This window comes from Callithrix jacchus, chromosome 2, assembly GCF_049354715.1.
Source record: "Callithrix jacchus isolate 240 chromosome 2, calJac240_pri, whole genome shotgun sequence".
NCBI lineage: Eukaryota > Metazoa > Chordata > Mammalia > Primates > Cebidae > Callithrix > Callithrix jacchus.
The window spans coordinates 64,430,571-64,453,462 of record NC_133503.1 but is presented as its reverse complement, the minus strand read 5'-3'; the positions used below and the strand labels follow the sequence as shown (position 1 = coordinate 64,453,462).

Here is a 22,892-nt window from a genome sequence, read left to right as displayed (position 1 = left end):
CCTACCACCAGTCCTGGCTAATTTTTGTATTTTTACTAGAGATGGGGTTTTACCATGTTGGTTAGGCTGGTCTCGAACTTCTGACTTAAGGTTAGCCATCCACCTCGGCCTCCCAAAGTGCTGGGATTACAGGCATGAGCCACTGCGCCCAGCCTCAACAAACTTTCAAAATTAAGTTTAGGGGAGAAGACCCCACAGAGTTAGAGCCAAGTGAGCTGGTTAATTCTAGGCTCTGGAAAATGGCCTGTCATGAAATTTCCTTCCCTGAACGGGGCTCCTGGGCCCAGGATAGGAGGCATCCCAGACTCTGGCATGCAAGGGACTTGGCTGGAGGAAGAATGTGGCCACCAAGAGTGTGCAGACCTGGGCATGGGACTGCCTTAGTTCCAAGCCCACTTTTCCGCCTGATTCCTAGGGTACCCTGTCTCCTCTTCTGTCTGTGAGATATCGATAGCACCACGTTGTAGGGTGATCCGGGAGATCAATACGCTAACACATATAAGCAGTGCAGATCAGTGCCGCTTGCAGAGTGGACCCCTGAGAAAGAGGCCACCCTGTATAACAAGTGACATATTGTTATCACTACATGGGACCCTAGAAACTTTGCAGCTCAATTAATGAAAACTATTTATCTAAACTGAGAATGAGTATACAAAAAGCAAATGTGCGGAGAAATTGCCTGCTTATACCATCCCTCAGTAATTTTTTTTTTTTTTTTTTGAGATGGAGTCTTGCTCTGTCGCCCAGGCTGGAGTGCAGTGGCACAGTTTCTGCTCACTGCAACCTCTGCCTCCTGGGTTCAAGCGATTCTCCTGTCTCAGCCTCCTGAGTAGCTGGGACTACAGGTGTTTGCCACTACTCCGGCTAGTTTTTTGTATTTTTAGTAGCGACGGGGTTTCACTCTGTTGGCCAGGTTGGTCTCAAACTCCTGACCTCAAGCAATTCACCCACCTCAGCCTCCCAAAGTGCTGGAATTACAGGTTCCTGGCCCACCTCTAAGTATTGCTTCCTTCCAGAAGGCTCCTTGGTGGGGTTAGGTGCCATCTCCCTCACCCCATCATAAGCATACTGTCTGGTCACTCCCAGTAGAGGGCTGTGTCTCTCTAGCTAGGCTTCGAGCTGGCCAGGGAGAGGGTCGCTCTGTGTCTGTATTGTGCACAACCTGTACAGGGCTGGCCCAGTAGTGCTCTGGTAAGTGTCTATTGGCATTGGGGTTGTAGAAGCTTCTAAGTGGTGGAGATTTTAGGGAGACCTTATACAGGGATGGAAAGTGTGCAGAATTTTGACGTTAGAGGACCCAGATGCAAATTCTGGTGCCACTCCCCCAGTTCCAATCGCACTTTCCCTCTAAACCTGGACTTGCACGTCCATCTGTGGAATGTGGGACTATCCCTAAGCCTCAGGTCCCTGTAATGACAGGAATGAATGGATGTTGTCATTCATGGGGAGCTAGAGGTGCAGGAATGACTTGGCCAGCCAGAATTTCTGGAGCAGTCAGATTCCAGAGTTGTCATGGAAGGCAAGTGTGGAGTGTGATCAATATTACCCTACGAAGGTGCCACGTGGAGACTAAGCTATAATACTCAGTCCAGAGTCCATTTTCCCTGTGTTTTGGAATAGACTGCTGTTTAAGGTCTCCAGATGAAACAAGTGCTTTTAGGGGCCATTTTTTTTTTTCTGAGATGGAATCTCACTCTGTCACTCAGGCTAAAGTGCAGTTGTGCAATCTCGGCTCACTGCAACCCCCGCCTCCCAGGTTCAAGCAATTCTCCTGCCTCAGCCTCCTGAGTAGCTGAGATTACAGGCTTGCACCACCACGCTTGGCTAATTTTTGTACTTTTTAGTAGAGATGGGGTTTCACCATGTTGGCCAGGCTGGTGTTGAACTCCTGACCTCTGCCCACCTCGGCCTCCCAAAGTGCTGGGATTACAGGTGTGAGACACCGCACCTGGCTAGGGGCCATTTTGTAAGGAAATGTGTATGTGAGTGTTTTTTTTTTTTGAGATGGAGTTTTGCTCTGTTTCCCAGGCTACAGTGCAATGGCATGATCTCAGGTCACTGCAACCTTCACCTCCCGGGTTCAAGCCATTCTCCGTGCCTCAGCTTCCCAGGTAGCTGGGATTACAAGCACCCACCACCATGCCGAGCTGATTTTTTGTATTGTAGTAGAGATGGGGTTTCACCATCTTGCCCAGGCTGGTCTCGAACTCCTGAGCTCAGGTGATCTACCTGTCTTGGCCTCCCAAAGTGCTAGGATTATAGGTGTGAGCCACTGTACCTGGCCTTTTTTTTTTTCTGTCACCCAGGCTGGAGTGCAGTGGCAAGATCTCAGCTCACTGCAGCCTCCGCCTCCTGGGCTCAAGCAATCCTCCCGCCTCAGCCTCTCAAGCAGCTGGGACTACAGGTGCATGCCATCATGCCCGGCTAGTTTTTGCTTTTTTTTTTTTTTTTTTTTTTGTACAGGTGGGATTTCGCTCTGTTGCCCGGGCTGGTCTTAAACTCATGGATTCAAGCAAGCCATCCGCCTTGGCTTCCCAAAGTGCTAGGGTTCTACGTATGAGCCACCACGCCACACCATGTGTTCTTGTTCAACACCAGAACCCCATGCAGTGGGGTGGGTGAAATGCTTGCTGCAGTATTCCCCACTAACGTCCTTGAGGGACCCCCGGTGCGCTGTGGGTCCTCACCTCCCATTTCCCAGACACCAGCTCCTTGTGTGGAACAGAGTGGGCTGCCTGCTCCATTGACATGTATTTCTCTCTCATTCTCTTTTGAATTGTGGTAAAATATGTAGAACATCATATTCGTCATTTTGACCATTTCTAAGTGTAAATTTAATGGCGTTAAATCAGTTCACAAGTGTGTAGCCATCACCACTGCCTATACCTCAAAATATTTATCACCCTCTCCAAAAAATCTGTACCCACTAAACAATAACTCCCCATCCCCCACTTTCCAACCCCTGGAAAACTCTGTTCTACTGAATCATGTTTTCCATGATTTCAGCTACTCTGGGTGCTTCAGGAAAGTGGAGTTGTACAATATATATCTTTTTGTGTCTTGTTTATTTCATTTAACGAATGTTTTCAGGATTCATCCATGACACAAACTACATGGATGAATCCTGAAAACATTATGTTAAGTGAAAACGGAAATTGCCTTCCGTTTTTTTTTTTTTTTTTTGAGACAGAGTTTTTTTACTCTTGTTGCCCAGGCTGGAGTGCAATAGCGCGATCTTGGCTCACCACAACCTCCACCTCCTGGGCTCAAGTGATTCTCCTGCCTCAGCAGGAGAATCCCTCCTGAGTAGCTGAGTGTGCCACCATGACTGGCTAATTGTGTATTTTTAGTAGAGAAGTTCTCCATGTAGGCCAGGCTGGTCTCGAACTCCGGACCTCAGGTGATCCGCCCCTCCCGACTTCCCAAAGTGCTGGGATTACAGGCATGAACCACTGCGCCAGACCAGAATTGCCTTCCTTTTTATGATGGAATATTTTAGTGTGTGGATATACCACATTTTGTTTATTCATTCATTTTTTTTTTTTTTTGAGATGGAATCTTGCTCTCAGTGATGTGATCTTAGCTCACTGCACCCTCCACCTCCTGGGTTCAAGTGATTCTCCTGCCTCAGCTTCCTGAGTAGCTGCGATTACACGTGTGCACCACGCCCAGCTAATTTTTGTAGTTTTATTAGAGATGGGGTTTCACCATGTTGGCCAGCCTGGTCTTGAACTCCTGACTTCAAGTGATCTGCCTGCCTTGGCCTCCTAAATGTTCATTTATCTACTGATGGACACTTGGGTTGTTTTCACACCTTGGCTACTATGAGTATGTAAATATCTCCTTGAGTCCCTGCTTTGAGCTTTTTTGGGTATATACCTATGAGCAGAATTGCTAGTGTAGGTCTATGTTTAACATTTTGAGAAACTGCCAAACTGTTTTTCACACTGGCTGCACCATTTTACATTCTCACCAACAATGCACAAGGGTTTTAATTTCTCCAGTCCTCACCAGCACTTAATATTTTCCATTTTTTAAAACTATAGCCATCTTAGTATGTGTGGAGTTTGCTTACTCTTTTTCCTCAAATAAGGAAGACTTGCTTTGCCCAGGTGACATGCATCTCCGAAGCAGTTCCACCACAGCTGGTAGGCACTTAGACTGCCTTTCATTCTACTGTTAATGCATGTGAAATGTTGCAAATAAATGCATCAAACATTCCTATTAAAAATCTTAAATAAATTTTAGGCCAGGCGCAGTAGCTCACACCTGTAATTTCAGCACTTTGTGAGGTCAAGGTGGGCGGATCACTTGAGGGCAGGAGTTCGAGACAAGCGCAGCCAACATGGTGAAACCCCACCTCTACTTAAAAGTACAAAAATTAGCCGGGTGTGGTGGTGCGCGCCTGTAGTCCCAGGAAAACTCCATCTCAAAAAACGAAAACAAAATTTTTTCCCACAGATTTAATTTTTATTTTCTTTTGAGACAAAGTCTCATCCTGTCACCCAGGCTGGAGTGCAATGACATGGTCTCTGCTCACTGCAACCTCTGCCTCCTGGGTTCAAGCAATTCTGCCTCAGCCTCCCGAGTAGCTGGGACTACAGGGACGCACCACCATACCCGGCTAATTTTTATATTTTTAGTAGAGATGGGATTTCACTATGTTGGCCAGGCTGGTCTCCCAATTCCTGACCTTGCGATCTGCCTGCTTCAGCCTCCCAAAGTGCTGGGATTACAGGTGTGAGCTATCATGCCTGGCCTAGCTTTTACATTTTAAACAGAGTGAAAGTACCCTTTGAATGCCTCCGCATTTGTGACCCCTCCCCAGCCTGCTATCAGGCAGTATTTTTCCTGAGTTTCCCATGCATTCACAGATGCTTGTGAGCATGTATGAAGGTGTAGTTTGCCATTTTTTATGCAAAAAGTATTGTGCCACTTTTACTGTTTAGTGACTTGGTTGTTTTTTCTTTTTTTTTTTTTTTCTGAACAAATCCACAGTCTTTGTATGTTGTTATTTGTGGAGCTGTCTCATTCTTGTATTTTTATTTATTCCATAGTATTGTATGGGTATATTGTTACATATTACTAAGTACAGACATGATGTGTGGCACTGGCTGTTGTCAAGAACAATGTACGTCCTGGTTCAGCATCTCAGTCCCCATCTGGACATCCGGCCTCTGTTTTCATACTCACACAGGGCTCTGGGCTCACGTCCAGAGGTCAATTTCCTGCCAAGCATACCTTGTTGACCTCCCGTGTCTCCTCTTTGCAGGCCAAGAATAAGGAGACAGGTGCCTTGGCTGCGGCCAAAGTCATTGAAACCAAGAGTGAGGAGGAGCTGGAGGACTACATCGTGGAGATTGAGATCCTGGCCACCTGTGACCACCCCTACATCGTGAAGCTCCTGGGAGCCTACTATCACAACGGGAAGCTGTGGGTAAGGCTGCCGCCCAGCATTCCTCTGCTCAGCCCCCATTGCCTGGTGCTCTGAAGCTAGCTTGGTCCTGAGGTCTTCAGCTGTTTCTCAGCATCTGCTTTGAGGGCGAGGACCAGGGCAAGGAGATGGGGAAGTGAGGAGCTCCTGGCCACCTACCCTCCCCTTCCTGTGGTGCCTCCCCCTTGGGAGGAGCACCAGGGATTTGGAGCAGGAAGGAACTCTAAAGCTCTGCTGCCTGGCCTCGAATCCCAGCCCTGCTGTTTACAAGCTGAATAATCCTAACCAAGTTCCTAACCTCTGCATGCCTTAGTTTCTCCATCTGTAAGGAAGGGCTAATAATAGTACCTAGCTTGTAGAGTGATTAGTGGGATTAAGTGAGTTAATTCATGCTAGGTGCTTAGAAGAGTGTTGGGCACATGTAAGAGCCCAGTAAGTGTTGGCTATTTCATTAACTGTCATAGTAGCACTTCTTCTACCACTGCCACAGCTGCTATGTGGAGATCCTTCTCGACGGCTGCCGTAAAGAAGCGGTCTCTTTACCAGGCCCTATTTTCCATCAGCATCCTCATTCTTTGACGAGCAGTGTGGATGCACATTCAAGCCCTACCTTCCAAACTCAGCACCACCCCTCAACTTCTTCTTTTTTTTTTTTTTTTTGAGACAGAGTCTCACTCTGTTGCCTAGGCTGTAGTGCAGTGGAGCGATCTTGGCTCACTGCAACCTCTGCCTCCCAGGTTCAAGCAGTTCTCCTGCCTCAGCCTCCCAAGTGGCTGGGATTGCAGACATGTGCCACAATACCCAGCTAATTTTTTGTATTTTTAGCAGAAACAGCATTTCATCATGTTGGACAGGCTGATCTCAAACTCCTGAGCTCATGTGATCCACCCTCCTTGACCTCCCAAAGTTCTGGGATTACAGGTGTGAGCCACCATGCCCAGCCCACCCTTCAACTTCCACAAAGGAACTGGGGAGTGCCCCCTGGCTTTCATGGGACAAGCCTGCCTGAGTCTGTCTTATTTATGTTCTCCTGGTGTTAATGCCTCTCAGTTTATAAAATAGAATTCCTGGAATGCGTTATCTCTCCAAGCTTTTTTGCAGCCAGTGTTTTCTATGTAAAACATTATATGTTTGTCCCAAAAACCCAGTACAGCATTTATAACAAAAAAATATAAGACAGAAAAAGTCTTGAGTGATTGCTGGATGTACTTGGAAGCATGTCAGAATCAGATGTAAGGGTCTGGTCATCCCAGTTGTTGCTGGGGCAGAGAGAGCTCAGGGCCATGTTACTGCACACAGCAGTAGTTATTAATGGTGGTTATTGGGTGATCGGGAAGGGATGTTTTAAGCATTGTCCATACTTGTCATGATAGTTTATTATGTGTGAAGAGAGTTTTACTGTGTATTAGTTACATTTTAGGAAATTGGTGGGGAATTGAGTTGATATATAACATTGTATAATGGGAAAGAGAGTCCTAGCTTTTTTTTTTTGCACAGAATGCCTCATTTATAGGAGCAAAATTACTGATGCTCAATGGAGAAATGTGTATTTCCTTGGAGAGAAGAACCCTGCTGCTTAAGAAGAACAAAGTGTTGTCTAGAAAGCATTGTGTATTCTTCCCGTTTCACAGACTGGACTACTGAAGCCCTGTAAGGGGAAGCCAGTGGCCGAGGGGGCTGAGAACTTGGGCCCTCTAGCCCATCCAGAGCTCTGTCCCCTAAAACTAGCTAACCCTGGGGCCCAGGCCAACTTTCCTTTACCTCTTTGAGCATTTCCTTGAGGAATCTCTCAGGTGGTATTGGGGTAATAAAACTGCCACCACTTGAATCTCAGCTTCAGATTTCAAAGCCCTTGTTTATATATAGTCCTCAGGGTCCTCCAGAGGAGAACAAACGAGGGAGAGTTACCAGGTGTCACCCTTCTCCAGAGGAGGGAACAGAAGCACAGAAAGGGCAGGCCCCTTGCTCATGGTCACACGGCTCAGGCTTAGGACCCGAGACTGTAGGTTTCTTCTGTCCTAATTCAGGGAGCTGCCTTTTAAAGTGGTGGTTATTGTTGTTCGTGTTCTTCTTCCTCTTCTTCTTCCTCTTCCTCCACCCCTCCTCCTCCTCTTCTTTTCTTTCTTGTCTGCCTGCTTTCTTCCTTTCCTTCTTTTCCTTCCTTTTTTTCCCCTTTTTTTTCTTCCTTTCTCTCTCTCTCTTTCTCTCTTTCTTTTTGAGATGGAATTTTGCTCTTTTGCCCAGGCTAGAGTGCAATGGCACAATCTTGGCTTACTGCAACCTCCACTTCCCAGGTTCAAGCAATTCTTCTCTCTCCGCCTCCCAAGTAGCTGGGATTATAGGCGGGTGCCATCATCACACCTGTCTGGCTAATTTTTGGTCTCGAACTCTTGACCTCAGGTGATCCACCTACCTTGACCTCCCAAAGTGCTGAGATTACAGGCGTGAGCCACTGTGCCCAGCCAGTTTTTCCTTCTTTTAAGAAATTACACAATAGGCTAGACACAGTGGCTCATACCTATAATCCCAGCATTTGGGGAGGCCAAGGCAGGAGGATCGCTTGAGCCCAGGAGTTTAAGACCAGCCTGGGCAACATAGAGAGACCTCACCTCTATAAACAAACAAACAAAAAGAAATTACACAAATAAAAATGGGCATAAGAGAAAAATGATAAGAAAAGCAAAAAAAGAGATTAAATTATTCAAATTTTTACCCAGAAATAATCACTGATAACATCTGGAATACATTTTCTGGAATTTTTCTGTATGCACACACAGAGATTTTTTTAAAATGTGAACTCATGGCTGGATGCGGTGGCTCACACCTGTCATCCCAGCACTTTGGGAGGCTTAGATGGGTGGATCACCTGAGATCAGGAGTTCCAGACCAGCCTGGCCAACATGGTGAAACCCCGTCACTACTAAAAATACAAAAAATTAACCAGGCGTGGTGGTGTGCACCTGTAATCCCAGCTACTTGGGAGGCTGAGGCAGGAGAATTGCTTGAACCCAGGAGGCGGATGTTGCAGTGAGCTGAGATCATGCCATTGCACTCCAGCCTGGGTAACAGAGCAAGACTCTTATCTCAAAAAAAAAAAAAGAACATGTTTCCATGCCAGTGGAGAAACACTTTTATCTTCATTTTTTTATTCCTCCAAAGAAATTCATCTTCTGACTGTGCTGTGTCCTTCTCTATTGGTTTGCATTTAGGGTTCTCCTTTTTTTGGGTGGGGGGGACTGTTATAAACAACTCTGTGATGGACATCTTTTGATTTTGTGTGTGTGTGTTTTTGTCTGAGAGCTTTTTAATGAGAATTTTAAAGATTCTTAAGTGTCTATTGCCAAACTGGCCTCACAGAGCCACTTTTGATATTAACCAAAGGCGATCTCCCATTGACCCACCCACCCAGCCACCCACTTTCCTGTCCATTCATCTTCCTCTCTGTGCATACAGCGTTTGTTGGACTGCTGACTATGTACCATGAAGAAAAATCTCTAGTATGCTTCTATTTCCATTATTGATTGTGGCTGGGTACCAAGTTCCTTACTTTCCCCGTTCCAGAGATACTTCTCATAATAGCTGGCATTTATTCAGAGTTTACTGTGTGCTAGGTTTTTTGCTATGAGTTTTACTTGCATTGTGTGGTTTAATCTGCATTCAGTGAGGCTGTTGCTTTATCCCATCTTACAAAAGAAAATGAGAAGCAAAAGAGCTGTGCAAGCTGCTCCCCAGGCCACACAGCTAGCAAGTGGCAGAGCTGGAAAACCAGGTAGAGCCAAAAACAGTTCCTAACTAGATGTGACTGCCATGCTGTTGTTGAAATAAATACACTAGATTTTTCTGTCCCTAAGTTGTCACTTTAAGGCTGGTGCTTTCTCATCCCACTCATCCTACACCCACTGCTGTGGCCAAGACCATTTCTTTTCTTTTTCTTTTTTTTTTGAGACGGAGTTTCGCTCTTGTTACCCAGGCTGGAGTGCAATGGCACGATCTCGGCTCACCGCAACCTCCGCCTCCTGGGTTCAGGCAATTCTCCTGCCTCAGCCTCCTGAGTAGCTGGGATTACAGGCACACGCCACCATGCCCAGCTAATTTTTTGTATTTTTAGTAGAGACGGGGTTTCACCATGTTGCCCAGGATGGTCTTGATCTCTTGACCTCGTGATCCACCCACCTCGGCCTCCCAAAGTGCTGGGATTACAGGCTTGAGCCACCGCGCCCAGCCAAGACCATTTCTTACCCTCCTCTTTTGTAGCTTCCCTGACAGTCTACAATTTGTTACTTTGTACATGTTTAAAGGTACTAGTGCTGTGAGATCAAGGAAGGCAGCCCTGGAACTGGGTGGATATAAAGGGGGAAAGGATGTCAGGCAGAAGGGACAGCATGGCAGCGGGGTGAAAGCATGACAGGCACAGCACATTTGGAAGATGGCTAGTCCAGGACCGGGGCAGCATGTGGCGAAAGATGCGAAAGATGAGGGTGGTAAAGTAATTGGAGGTCATGTTGTGGAAGGCCCTGCATACCAAGGCGAAGACCTTGCCTCCGATCTTTTACTGCAGTGGTTCTTAACTTACGGCCCTTGGATCAGCTCATCAGTCTCAGCTGGGGCTTGGTTAGACATGCAGGGTATCAGGCCCCTCCTGAGGCCTACTAAGTCAGTAACTTTGAGGTGAGGCCCAGCAATTGGCATGTTAAGGTAGGGCCCAGCAATCTAAGTTACACTGTTGCTCATTTAAGCTTGAGAACCACTGTTGTAGGTGGAGACCCAGTGCTACTTTTCTGTAGGGGAGAGGCATATTCTGTGTTACAGAAAGAAGTCAGGTTTGAGAGGACAAGAGAAAAACATTGAGGCAGTTTGAGAAGTGGTATGAATAGACTAGTGCAGGAGCCCAAGGCTGTGGTATGGAACATCCTCTGGTCAGGAGAGGCTTCAGGGGAAGGGACATTTGAACTGGGTCTTGCAGGATGCATAGGAGTCCTCCAGGGAGATAAGAGAAGGAAGAGCAGTCAAAGTAGAGAGACCAGCAAATGGGCACAAGTGCAGAAGGGAGAAGTCCAGAGATACAGGTTGAAAGATGCACCAATCCTTCGATATTTTCTTCTGTGCGATGGTTCTCAGGCCCATCTTGTGACCAGGCCTGGGCTTCTGTGTGGCCCTAAGAGCCATCTTCCATGTGAATATCTCTGACAAAACCAGTCCTGGACCTGGGGTCTGCTCTCAGGGACTTTGGGATGAGAAACTGGCTGTTCTCCAAGTGTCTTGTGTCCCTTCTGTAGCCATGGCAACGAGGGATAGAGTTTCCCCCGAGTGGGGTGGAGGTCATTCACCAAACCACCCCATGTGCCATTTGACAAGATTAGCTCATTTTCGTCCAGAGTTTGTAATCATGGCAAAATCCGTCTGTGGTTCCTTATCGCTACTTCCACTTTTGAATATCAAATGGTGCAAGTTGGGGAAAAACAACTCAAGTGCTCTAGACCAGTGGAACTATAATGTGAGCCACACGCATAATTTTATGTTTCTAACAGCCACATCCGAAAGAGCAAAAAGAAACAGATGAAATTAGTTTCAATAATATAATTTATGTAACCCAGTACATAAAAATATGATCATATTGATATGTAATTGAGTTATTGAGCTATTTTGCTTTTTTATTCCAAGTCTTCAAATCCGGTGTGTCTTTTACACTTTTAGCACATCTTAATTCAGGAGCTAAACTTTCATTAGATATCCCTGATTTGTATTTAGATGTCTTAAAATTTACAGTTGAGAAAGGTAGATTCCCACCCCCAAGTTGTTCCAGCATTCTTAAACGTTTCCTAGTAGCTGAACCAAATCTGTTAAAAAAATTTTTTTTTCTTGTTTTTGAGATGGAGTCTCGCTCTGATGCCCAGGCTAGAGTGCAGTGGCGCAATCTTAGCTCACCACAACCTCTGCCTCCTGGGTTCAAGTGGTTCTCCTGCCTCAACCGCCCCAGTAGCTGGGACCACAGGTGTGCACCACCATGCCTGGCTAATTTTTGTAGTTTTAATAAAGACGGGGTTTCACCATGTTGGCCAGGCTGGTTTCAAACTCCTGACCTTCTGATCCACCTGCCTCAACCTCCCAAAGTGCTGGGATTATAGGCGTGAGCCACTGTGCCTGGCCTGTGCTTGGCCTCAGTTTTAAAATTTAAATGAATTAGAAGAGAACAAAATGATCCATTTGGGTCTACCCTCGCCACATTTTGGGAACATTCAGTAGTGTGTTAGTGGCTCCTGTATTGGACAGCATAGACAGGGAAGCCCTGGATGACGCCCGTGTCCCAGAATGAGTGAGTACAACAAGAAAGCCTGGGCTAACCTCATCAATTTCCTCTGCTCATAACTACCTCCATCCTCCACCCTCAGCCTGAGCCAGATTTTGGTCTCTGGGCAAGTCTTTCAAGGACAGGGTCTCTTTTCCAACATGTATTACAGGAGCAAGAGTGAGTTCTTTGGGAAGAAAAGCTCTGGTGCCTGGCATTTTCGCATTTCTAAATGTACACATCTCCACTGTGATCGGTTTCAAGCTACCAACTCCATGTCATAACAGAGCTGGGAAGGCCCCTGGCCTCACGAGTCTGAAAGTCTAGTGGCAGAAACAGATGGTATGAAAGCCGATGAAGAAGTAGATGAGAGGCCTTGGGCAAGTTGACAAGTGAGTGGAAGAAAAATCAGGGGGAAATGCAGAAGGCATTCCTGAGTAGGGTCGGGATCAGGTGCTATAAAGACAGTGGACAGAGAAGCTTTTCTTACGAGGTGACGTTTTAGCTGAGAGCCAAAAGACCAGATGGAGGCAGACCTCCAACTGTGTGGGGGCAGAAAGCGCCAGGTAGACGGAATAGCAAGTCCACAGGCCCTGAGGCAGGAGCCTGCAGAGGACCTGACAGAAGCTTTTGTGGCTGTGCATGGCAGGGGGAGAGCAGCAGAATAACGTGAACCGAGTCTAGATGGCCCGCGGCACATGCTGCTGAGCAGCTGCTAAGTGGAAGGCCCACATTGTAGGGGCTAGGGATTCATCAGCGAGGGAGAGAAAAAGGGTCCTCATCTTCGTGGAGCCTCCAGTCTGCATGCAGGAGACAGCTACCAGTACATGAACACACAGCTGCAGTAGTGGTCAGGGCGGATATAAAATCGGGAGGTGAGCTGGGCTCAGTGGCTCACACCTGTAATTCCAGCACTTTGGGAAGCCAAGGCGTGTGGATCACCTGAGGTCAGGACTTCGAGACCAGCCTGGCCAACATAGTGAAACCCTGTCTCTACTGAAAATACAAAAATTAGCCGGGTGTGGTGGTACATGCTTGTAATCCCAGCTACTTGGGAGGCTGAAGCAGGAGAATCGCTTGAACACGGGAGGTGGAGGTTGCAGTGAGCTGAGATCACACCACTGCACTCCAGCCTGGATGACAGAGTGAGACTCTGTCTCAAAAAAACAAAAAGTGAAAAAACAAAATCGGGAGGTGTTGTTCAGGGAAGGGCAAGCCACTTCAAGTGCAGGTCAGGGGAGGCCCCTCTGAGGAGGTGGTGTTTAGAGGAAGGGGTAGAGGGAGGATCAGGAAAATAGAGAGTGGGAAAGAAAGCCCAGAGGCCAGAGCATGCCTACTGCCTCCGTAGACAGAGAGGGGCCTGGGGAGGGGCCGCAGGAGCCAAGGTCAGGGGTGGAGTTGTGATCTCACTGTAGGTGTTGGGAAACCTGGTGGGGAGGGGCAGTTGGCGAGCCAGGCACCCTACCCTCCCAGCAGTTATTAGTGGAGTCAGTCTCTGACTCTGCTCTCCTCTTCCCTGCCACGTGGTAGAAGAACTGGGGTCCAGTCCTGGTTCTTGGCACTAACTGGGATTTTAGCTCATCTCTGAGTGTCTATTTCTTTATCTCTGAAATGGAGACCATGAAAATAAAACCCTGCCCGTGGCATTGTTATCAGGATTAAGGGAGAAGTGCAGTTTGCATGTGGGCAGCAGTGTCTGGTGCAGAGTGGGTGCGTGGGAAATGCCACTGTCTCTCTGCCCCCTCTCTCCCAGTTCTGTCTTTCCACCATTCTCACTACGCACTCTGAGTCCTCCGTTTCTTGCAGCCCCTTCTCTTCTGGCTTCTCTGCCTTTGACCTGGTGAACTTTTCTGAGGCTTTGCTGTGATCATTTCGCCCCCAAACGATGAGAAAGGTGATGTCAGGGTCAGGGTGGATGAGGACATCAGCTGAGAGTGAGGAAAGCGCCCCCACCCGCCCTGGAGACGCAGTACAAGTCACGTTCAAAGTCCCTCTATCCCAGGCTTTCCCTGGCCGGAGCCCTTCTCAGCAGGTTTATCTGTCCTGTCCAGGAATCTGTCTCACTGCTGACTACTGAGGCAATTACTCCTTTGCTTGGCATTGAAGGCCCTGGAGCCTTGGAGTCTTCCTGGGTATTTCCTGTGGATAGAAACTTGCTGTTCTCGCTGCTGAATATCAGCAGTAACAGTGTGCCATATGAGACCGTTTTGGGGCTGGGCGCCATGGTGTGTGCCTGTAATCTCAGCTTTGGGAGACCAAGGCAGGAGGATCACTTGAGCCCAGGAGTTTGAGACCAGCCTGTGCAGCACAGGGAAACCCCCTCTCTACAAGAAATGAAAAAGTAGCTGGATATGGTGGTGTGCACCTGTGGTCCTGGCTGCTCGGGAGGCTGAGCCAGAGAGGTGGAGGCTGCAGTGAGCCATGATCACACTACTGCACTCAGCCTGGGCAACAGAATGAGACCCACTTTAGAAAAAAAAAAAAAGACCTTCTTCATAGGGCTGCCTCTTTCAAACTTCATTCATTCCCCTCCCTACCTCCTTAATGGTTTATATATATATTTAATATATAAAATGCATTGTATATTAAATACATATTATTTTTGAGATGGTGTCTGGCACTGTCACCTAGGCTGAAGTGCAATGGTGCAATCTTGGTTCACTGCAACCTCCGCCTCTTGGGTTCAAACGATTCTCCTGCCTCAGCCTCCCAAGTAACTGGGATTACAAACATCTGCCACCATGCCTGGCTAATTTTTTGTATTTTTAGTAGACATGGGCTTTCACTATGTTGGCCAGGTTGGTCTTGAACTCCTGACCTTGTGATCCACCCACCTCGGCCTCCCAAGATGCTGGGATTACAGGCGTGAGCCACTGCACCCGGCCCTAGTTTATGTATATTTTAAGGTGACTCACTTTTCAGAAACTGAATATATTTATTTTAACAAATACCCTTCTTCTTACTCCCTAAATGGAAAACTAGGACCCACTTACCACAAACAAATAAAAGCAAGTGAATGGATTCTGTTGAGTATAGCCTGATCCTTTTGCCTGTTAAAGCCTTCAGCTTGGGCACAACCCTCCCAGGAGAGTGTCACGATGGGACTTTGTAGTGTGTGAGTGCCAGCTGGATGTGGAAAAGTGAGAGGGAACTGAGGACTACTTTCGGCCCTTGGTGCTGTGTGGAGCCCCCAAACTTACCTTCTGATCAGAGGGCCTCTACTGGGGGACATGTCATAGGATGGGAACATTTGGGCCAGGCCCCACAAGGTCATTCTTTATTAGGGATGTTCTTCTTGGGGATGAAGTGATGAGGGTCAGGGTGACTTATCCAGGATCGCTTAGCAGGGGACAGAGTCTGGTCTTAGAACCACATCTCCCCATCCTGAGGCCAGTGGTCTTGCCCCCACTGGCTTATTCTCAACTCTCACTGTCTATACCTGGGCTATAGTGTTTTCAGCTGCAGAACCCTCTTCTGTTGAAATATATGTAGAAGTCCTTGTGGGCCACAGAGAAAATAGCACAGAGATGCTGCCTAAGTTGGGGTGCCAGGCCTTACCCCAGCTCCCACTTCTGCAGTGACCCCCCAGAGCAGCTCCTGACCTTTTGGGCTCTGGTCTGTCCCAGGGTTCCTCAGCCTTGGCACTGTGGACATTTTGGGTGTGATGATTCTTAGCAATGGGGCTGTCCTGGGCATTGCAGGATGTGCAGCATCCCTGGCCTCTACCCACTGTCTGCCAGTACCACCTTCCACCCTAGGTGCCCATACCACCTTTCATCCAAAATTCTCTCCAGATGTTGCCGAATGTCCCCTGGGGGATAAGGTCGCCCTGGTAGAGAAGCACTGCTCCCTACCACTCATAGCCTCTTGCTGTTGGGGGTGGCAACGTGTCAACCAACCAGACAGGCTGTGACCCATGGCCCCGACCTATGTGTATGAACCCTTAGAGCAAGGCCATAAACTGGGCCAAACTGGGGCTATGGGCACAATTTTGTTTGGTGTACATGATGTTTTTAGAAATTCGTTGCTAGCATTTTGTCAGATTCCATGTAAAATCCTGGCCTTCTGACTTTTCGTGAATGATCTGGAGATGTTTCTACATGGCAGCAGCTGCCTAGGGCTGAACAGTCACTGCCCATCAGGTGGATGTCCCCTTTAGTTAGCCTCAGACCTCACCACTCCCTTACATGCCCCAATACTGAGGCTGAGGACTGTTGGTCATTGGTGTGTACCATGCACTATTTTTCTCACTGTAAAAGTAAAAGGAAATGAAATGTTTCTCACCCCGTGTCTCTATCAAAACTGAGGAAAGTAGGTAACAAAGAGTTCCAGTAAAGTGTGTTAGAAGACATTTTTTCCATATAGGCAGGCTGTAGTACACTGTTAAGTTAGCTACTCAGACCTGGAGGGCGTTTAAGCCAGGACTCCTGGCCTAGGGAGTTCAAAAATAGGCTATTGAGGGGCCTATGAACTTCCTGAACCTGTATGTCAAGGAGTGTGTGTGTGTATGTGTGTGTGTGTGTGTGTGTGTGCACGCGCGCGCCCTCAGGAGATGATGGTTGTGGGGGTGAGAGGCAGGGACCCAGAAATGGTACCAGATCTTTGCTTTGCAAAACACAAAGGCCAGCCTCTGGAGCCTGCAGGCTCACAATCCTCTCCTGCCTGCCACTTACTAATTGTGAGACTAGAGCCAATTCCTTCTCTCCTTGTGCCTCAGTTTTCTCAACTGTAAAATGGGGATCTTCACTGTAGTACCCGTAAGAAGAATTGAGCATTAAAATAGTTGTTCAAAAATGGAAAGGGTTGGCCAGGTGCAGTGGCTTATGCCTGTAGTCCCAGCATTTTGGGAGGCCAAGGTGGGCGGATCACAAGGTAAGGAGTTCGAGATCAGCCTGGCCAACATGGTGAAACCTCGTCTCAACTAAAAATACAAAAATTAGCCAGGTGTGGTGGTGCACACCTGTAAATCCCAGCTACTTGGGAGGCTGAGACAGGAGAATTGCTTGAACTTGGGAGGTGGAGGTTGCAGTGAGCTGAGATGGCGCCATTGCACTCCAGCCTGGGCAACAGAGTGAAACTCCATCAAAAAAAAAGAAAGAAAGAAAGAAAAGGTCTACAACAGGGCTGGGCACACAGAAGGGCTTCAGTAAGTATCGACTCTCACCTTCATCATGCCTCTCCCTTGCTGTCTGTTCTCTTTGGGGACCCCAGTATGAAGTCTGTCCATGGTAGATGTGCATTGGGGAGATGAAAGGAGACAGGACATGCCTGCCCTTGGTGGAGCAGGAGTCTGATTGTCAAGAACAGCCAGAGTTCCTTTGGGGTGGCCCAGCACAAGAATGCTCCCCAAGACTTTCTGATGAGGAAGTTGGCTGACACCATGGTTACCCTCCCTGAAGGAGTAACTGTGGGCCAGGGTTTCTGTGGTTTGTCACCCTGGTCTCAGAGACTGGCCCTTGGTCACCAACAGAGATTAAAACAACCAGAGCTGTAAAGAGAATGTGATACCCAGAAGTCCCTAACAGTGCTATGTACTTTAGAAAGTTGTTCAGTGTGGCAGAAGGGATCCAGGACTGGAGTCAGGAGACCTGAGTTCTTCTTTCTTTATTTTTTGAGACATTGATTTGCTCTTGTCACCCAGGCTAGAGTGCAGTGGTGCAATCTTAGCTCACTAAAACCTCTGCCCACCAGGTTCAAGCAATTCTTCTGCCTCAGCCTCCCAGTAGCTGGGATTATAGGCACGTGCTGCCATGCCTGGCTAATTTTTGTATTTTTAGTAGAGATGGGGTTTCACCATATTGGCCAGGCTGGTCTCAAACTCCTGATCTCACATAATCTGCCCTCCTCAGCCTCCCAAAGTGCTGGGATTACTAGCATGAGCCATCACACCCGACCCAGGAGACCTGAGTTCTGCCTGGACCTGGGACCAACTAGCTATGTGACCCAAGATAAGCATCATCCCTTTCCTGGGCCTCTATTTGCTAATCCATAACTCTCGGGGTTTGGAAGGGAGGAACCCAAGGAGGTCTTTGAACTGAGTGCCTATTTTGTCCTAGTCCTTGTATCTCTGCAGTTCTGAAGTCTGGATCTGTGGTCACCTGGCCCGAGGCATCCCTTTTTGGCAGTTTTGGGTGCCAGGACCTTTTCCATGGGTTGCGGGGTCCTGGTCCTCCTGGGGACCCCTGGCACTCACTAACCCCTGCCCTCCCTCTGGATTGGGACTTTGGGGCACCCAGTTGTTGGGACACAGACACAGGAGCACTTTGTAAAGCACTTTAAAGTCTGCACAGGCTCTGCAGCCCTGGAGGTGGGTGTCTTATTACTGTATGGACATGCCCATTTTACAGAGGGGACCCCCTGAGGCCCGGGAGGGAACGTGGGGGAGGAGGCTCGCTGCACCTTGACCTAGAGGATGAATCAGGAGGCAGCGGGTGGTGACGAAAGGAAGGAGGCAGAAACATAATGACGTAGATAGCTGGCCTCATCAGGAATGTTTTCTGTGCTAGGCCTGTGCCGGATGGGCTCACCAGATTGTCACAGTTCTGTGGGACTCAGTTTTGTTTGTTTGCTTTTGTTCTGCTCTGTCACCCAGGCTGGAGTGGAGTGGCATGATCTCAGTTCATTGCAACTTCTGCCTCCCAGGCTCAAGCAATCCTCCTTCCTTAGCCTCCCAAGTAGCTGGGATTACAGGCATGTGCCAGCACACCTAGCCAATTTTTGTATTTTTTGTAGAGTAGGGCTGGTCTCTAACTCCTGGACTCAAGCAGTTCACCTGCCTCAGCCTCCTAAAGTGCTGGGATTACAGGCATGAGCCACTGTGCCTGGCCCGAGATTGAGATGTCACCCCCATTTTACAGATGTGAAGACCATGGGTTAGAAAGGTGAAGGAGAGTGGCTTGTCCCACATGTCATAGCCAGGTTCCAGCCCAGGTCTGCCTAGCTCCAAAGCCTTCTCTCCTGCTCCCTACAGTGCCCCTCTCTGGGTGCCAGGCTCGGGGCATCACTGGGAACAGTTCAAAGAACACAGTCTGTGACCGCACCCTTCCACTTGAGGAGCCACCCAGCAGAATGTTTATTGGCAGGGCTTGGTGGGGAGGAGGCCTGTGCCAGGGCCCCTGTCCCGCTGCTCCCTTGGGCAATGACCCTCCGAGTGCAGCTGGTGGCCTGGAGCAGGTGGAGTTGTGAAGCAGCAGGTAGGTAACCTAGGGCTTTGCTGGGATCCTGCTGTTGGAACAGCCGGCCTGGGCTGTCTGTGTCACATACACAAGAGCATGGGGGATTGTCATTCCAGGATTCACCCACCATGTCACCAGGCATCTCCATGTGGCCTTCCTGTCAGGCCAGTGCACCATCTGACCTTCCCCTTCCCCTGCAGAAGTCCTCTCCAGGCACCTCCCAGCCCTGCTTCCCTCCGTCCCCAAACCCTGTCACTCACACCCTCATTCCTTCAGTTGATCATGCACAGAGTGGGATTGGAATCTGGCTGCACCCCATCCTGCTGTGTGACCTCAGACACATCTCTTCGTGCCTCTGAGCTGCAGGCTCCTCATCTGGACATTGGGGGTGATGGTGCTGACCATCACAGTGTGTCCAGGGTTGGAAACCCAGCTGGCAGACAGTAGCTGTGTAGGAGGGTCCCAAATCTGCTTGTGGCTTTCATGGTGTGACTCCAAGCCAGGCATCTTAACTAGCAGGACAGGTGTGTTGCTTATAGTCCAGATCAGCCAACAGATGTGTAAACCACGCCCACAGGCCACGCCATGGCAGGTGTAATATGATCACATGTGTATTGGTTTTCATCCACAGTTCCTGGCTCGTAACTCCCATTGTCCTTGTTACCATCTTTCGTTATAATGTTGGGTGAGTTAGTCCTCAGGAACAGGCATCAGGAAACAGTCTCTCTGACCTCCTGTCCTCCTGTCACCTGACTAAGGCAGGACTCTAACCTGATTGTGGGTCAAGAGACTCTGATTACAGCAGTCTTAGAGGAAGGAATGCCATACAGAAAGACCAAAAAAAGTCTGAGCAGCAGGCCTTGCTGGGTTTAGACTGTGCGCTTGTTTATCCAATCACATCTGACAATGTGGTTATCAGTCATGTCTGTGTAATGAAGTCTCCATATAAACCCAAGAGGACAGGATTCAGGGATCCTCTGGACAGCTGACCAGGTGGAACTTCCTGGAGGGTGGTATGCCCAAGGAGGGCATGGAAGCCCCAGCTCCCTTCCCCCAGCCTCACTGTACACATCCCTTTATCTTTATCCTTTGTAATATCTTCTATAGTGAATCAATAAATGTAAATGTTTCCATGAGTTCTGTAGGCCAGTTCCAGCAGATTAACCAAACCCAAGGCAGGGGTCATGGGAACCTCAACTGGAGGCTAGTCAGTCAGAAGGTCCAGAGGCCTGGACTTGCAACTGGTATGTGGGGTGGAGGGGCACAGTTTTGGGGGTTGAGCCCTCAGCCTGTGAGATGTGACACTGTTTCCCAGTAGATAGTTTTGCAACTGAATTGGAAGACACACAGCTAGTGTCCGCTGCTTGTCTGTAGGGAAGAATCCCCACATCTGGTCACAGATGTCTTCTGTGTTGATGATTATGGTGTGAAAACAGAGGGAAAAGAAAATTTGAAAGTTATTCCTGGGCCAGGCATGGTGGCTCATGCCTGTAATCCCAGCACTTTGGGAGGCCGAGGTGGGCAAATCACGAGGTCAAGAGATCAAGACGGTGAAACCCTGTCTCTACTAAAAATACAAAAACTAGCTGGGCATGGTGGTGCACACCTGTTGTTCCAGCTACTCAGGAGCCTGAGGCAGGAGAATCGCTTGAACCTGGGAGGGGGAGGTTGTAGTGAGCCGAGATCATGCCGCTACACTCCAGCCTGGTGACAGAGCGAGACTCCATCCCCTCCCCCGAAAAAAGCTCCATTCCCCCCCAAAAGTTATTCCTGAACAGCAAACATTTTGTATTATTTGAATTGGTGTGACCCTTTATAAATCCACAGCTTTCACAGAAGAATCCAGACATCTGACGTGGCCTGAGGGATCAGTGGCTCTGGCCCCACAGGCCCCATTCCCTTGCAGCCTCTGTGAGTCAGGCTGGGTGTGGCTGACCTCTACACAGGCACACACTCCCAGTTTGCCCTGCCCCAGCCAGGTGACCACTCTGGATTTGTGCTCCTTCCTGGTCTGAGATAGGAGCCGATTATTCCAGTGCTGCGGGAAGGAGTGTGGAGATGAGGGAGATGCGGGGGGCTGTGGGGCTGTGTTCCACTTTCCTTGTGTTTCTTGGACTGCTTCCTTCTTCCTGGCCCTGGGGCTGGGTTGTCTCTGGTGGAACCTTTAGTACTTGCAGCCATCATGGCCTCTGTCCCTGTCATGATAACACTTACCTGTGTCTGGCATTCCACATGGGTGATCTCATGTGATTGGCCTCCCACCTCCCTCGGGTAGGCAGGGTAGCGATGATTCACTCAGTCATTCATTCATTTGCCAACAAATGTTTCCCGGGGAGCAACGACTGTGTGCCAGGCAGTTTAGGGGCCGGCGCACAGACAGAAAGTCCTGCCCTCTGGAAATTTACATTCTACGGGGGAGGGAGGGAGGGGGAGGCAGACAACAGACAATAAAAGTAAGGCGTACGTATGTGAGTTGGTGACGTGCTCTGTGGACAGATGGATGCTATGCAGTGTGTGTGTGTGCAGTGTTTTATTGTCCTGTGGGAAGTGTGAGCTTGCCCAGGACAGCTGTTGTTTCTCCAGCCTTGCACAGGCGCTAGTGCAGGGCTGTCTCTAAGCGTGTTGATTTCAGTTTCCACATGGACCCAGCCCCGGTGCCGCTAATGGTTGCACTGTACTCACTGCATGCCAGGTTCTGAGCTACAGGCTTTCCCTGTGTGATCCCATGGGATCACAACCGGGAAGGCAGGCTCTACCATCACCCCTACTTTACAGATGAAGTTACTTGTCCCAAGGTCATTCTGTTAGTGTCTGGCCAGAATAGGACCTCAGGTGTGTCCGGCCCCAGAGCGAAAACCCAGTGCTCACCTTGGTTCATGTGGGTGATTTGGTTCTTTGGAGACATACGTCCCTTGAGTAATGAATCCGGGAAGGCTGAGGGTTGCCCTTAGAGAAGTGGTGAGACATGGACACCCATCCTGGGCCTCTTGGACAGAACTGTGTGGCACTGCCCCAGGCCATCTTCATGCCTCTGAGGGGGCCAGTGCATGCTCTGCCTACAGTGGCCACCCCCTCTCTTGGTTTGAGTATTACCTGTCCTTCAAGGACCAACTTAAGGCTACAAAACCTTTAGTAATTTGAGTTGAATGTGCTGCCTTCCAGCAGCTCGTGTGCATTTTCCCTGACCCTTCTTAAATATGCTTGTCCTAGGGTTTGTGAGAACATCTCCTGACCACCTCCCTGGGGTCAATTCCTTCAGGGCAGGGGCCTGGCCCTGGCTCCTTCCCCTTTGTGTCCAGCAGTGTCCTTAGCAGAGCTGGCTTTAGGGAATGGTGGCCAGAGAGACAGACGGTCAAATGGATCAAATATGTCCCTGCAGACACAGAACTGCCTTGGTCTCTCCGCTTGGGCTGAAGTTCGGTTAGCATCTACACAGAGTCTGATCTTAGCCCTGATCTTGGTGTTTCTGGAAGATGAGATGGACTCAAGCTCAGGGGACTTTGACCCCAGAGTCTCAGTGCTTGAGACCTCTGGGCCAGATAGTACCTGAAGGAGTTAGGCCCCTGAATTTGAATCGCCTCAGTTCCATCCTGAGGTGCCCTGGGACTTGGGCACACATACTTGGGTGTGGAGCCTCCTGAGTCTCCTCATCTGTAAAAGGAGGTGGGGTATCTAAGTCATCCTTTAGATGACCCCTCCCCTTTGCCTTGGCAAGATGCCCCCCACCCTGCCCCATGCCATGTACATACTTAGGAACCTCAAGGTCACTCCCTGTGTTCCAGATGCCCTTGCCCAGGGTGAACTCAGTTCACCCTGCTCCAGAGCAGCCCTCACTCCTTCCCCAGGCTTCCTTCGAATGTGGTGGGTGAGTCCGGGGGTGGAGGAACTCAGTCCGGCCCAGTGTTCCTGGGAAGCCTGGAGGTGTGGGCTGCCCTGACAATGGCAGCATTGTTTGGAGCTCAGAGATGGGGAGATTCTGGGACTACCCACAGCTGCT

General features: G+C 49.0%; 1 protein-coding gene across 2 annotated transcripts in view; it reads left to right on the top strand.

Annotated features, from left to right (window-relative positions):
- The window catches only part of STK10 (serine/threonine kinase 10), a 178,441-nt gene that overhangs the window by 51,752 nt on the left and 103,797 nt on the right, over positions 1-22,892 (top strand). For both annotated transcript variants that reach the window (XM_035290516.3, XM_008990872.4), the window contains one exon: positions 5,273-5,437. In XM_035290516.3, coding sequence (XP_035146407.2) covers positions 5,273-5,437 — 165 coding nt within the window. The remainder of the gene's footprint in view (positions 1-5,272; positions 5,438-22,892) is intronic.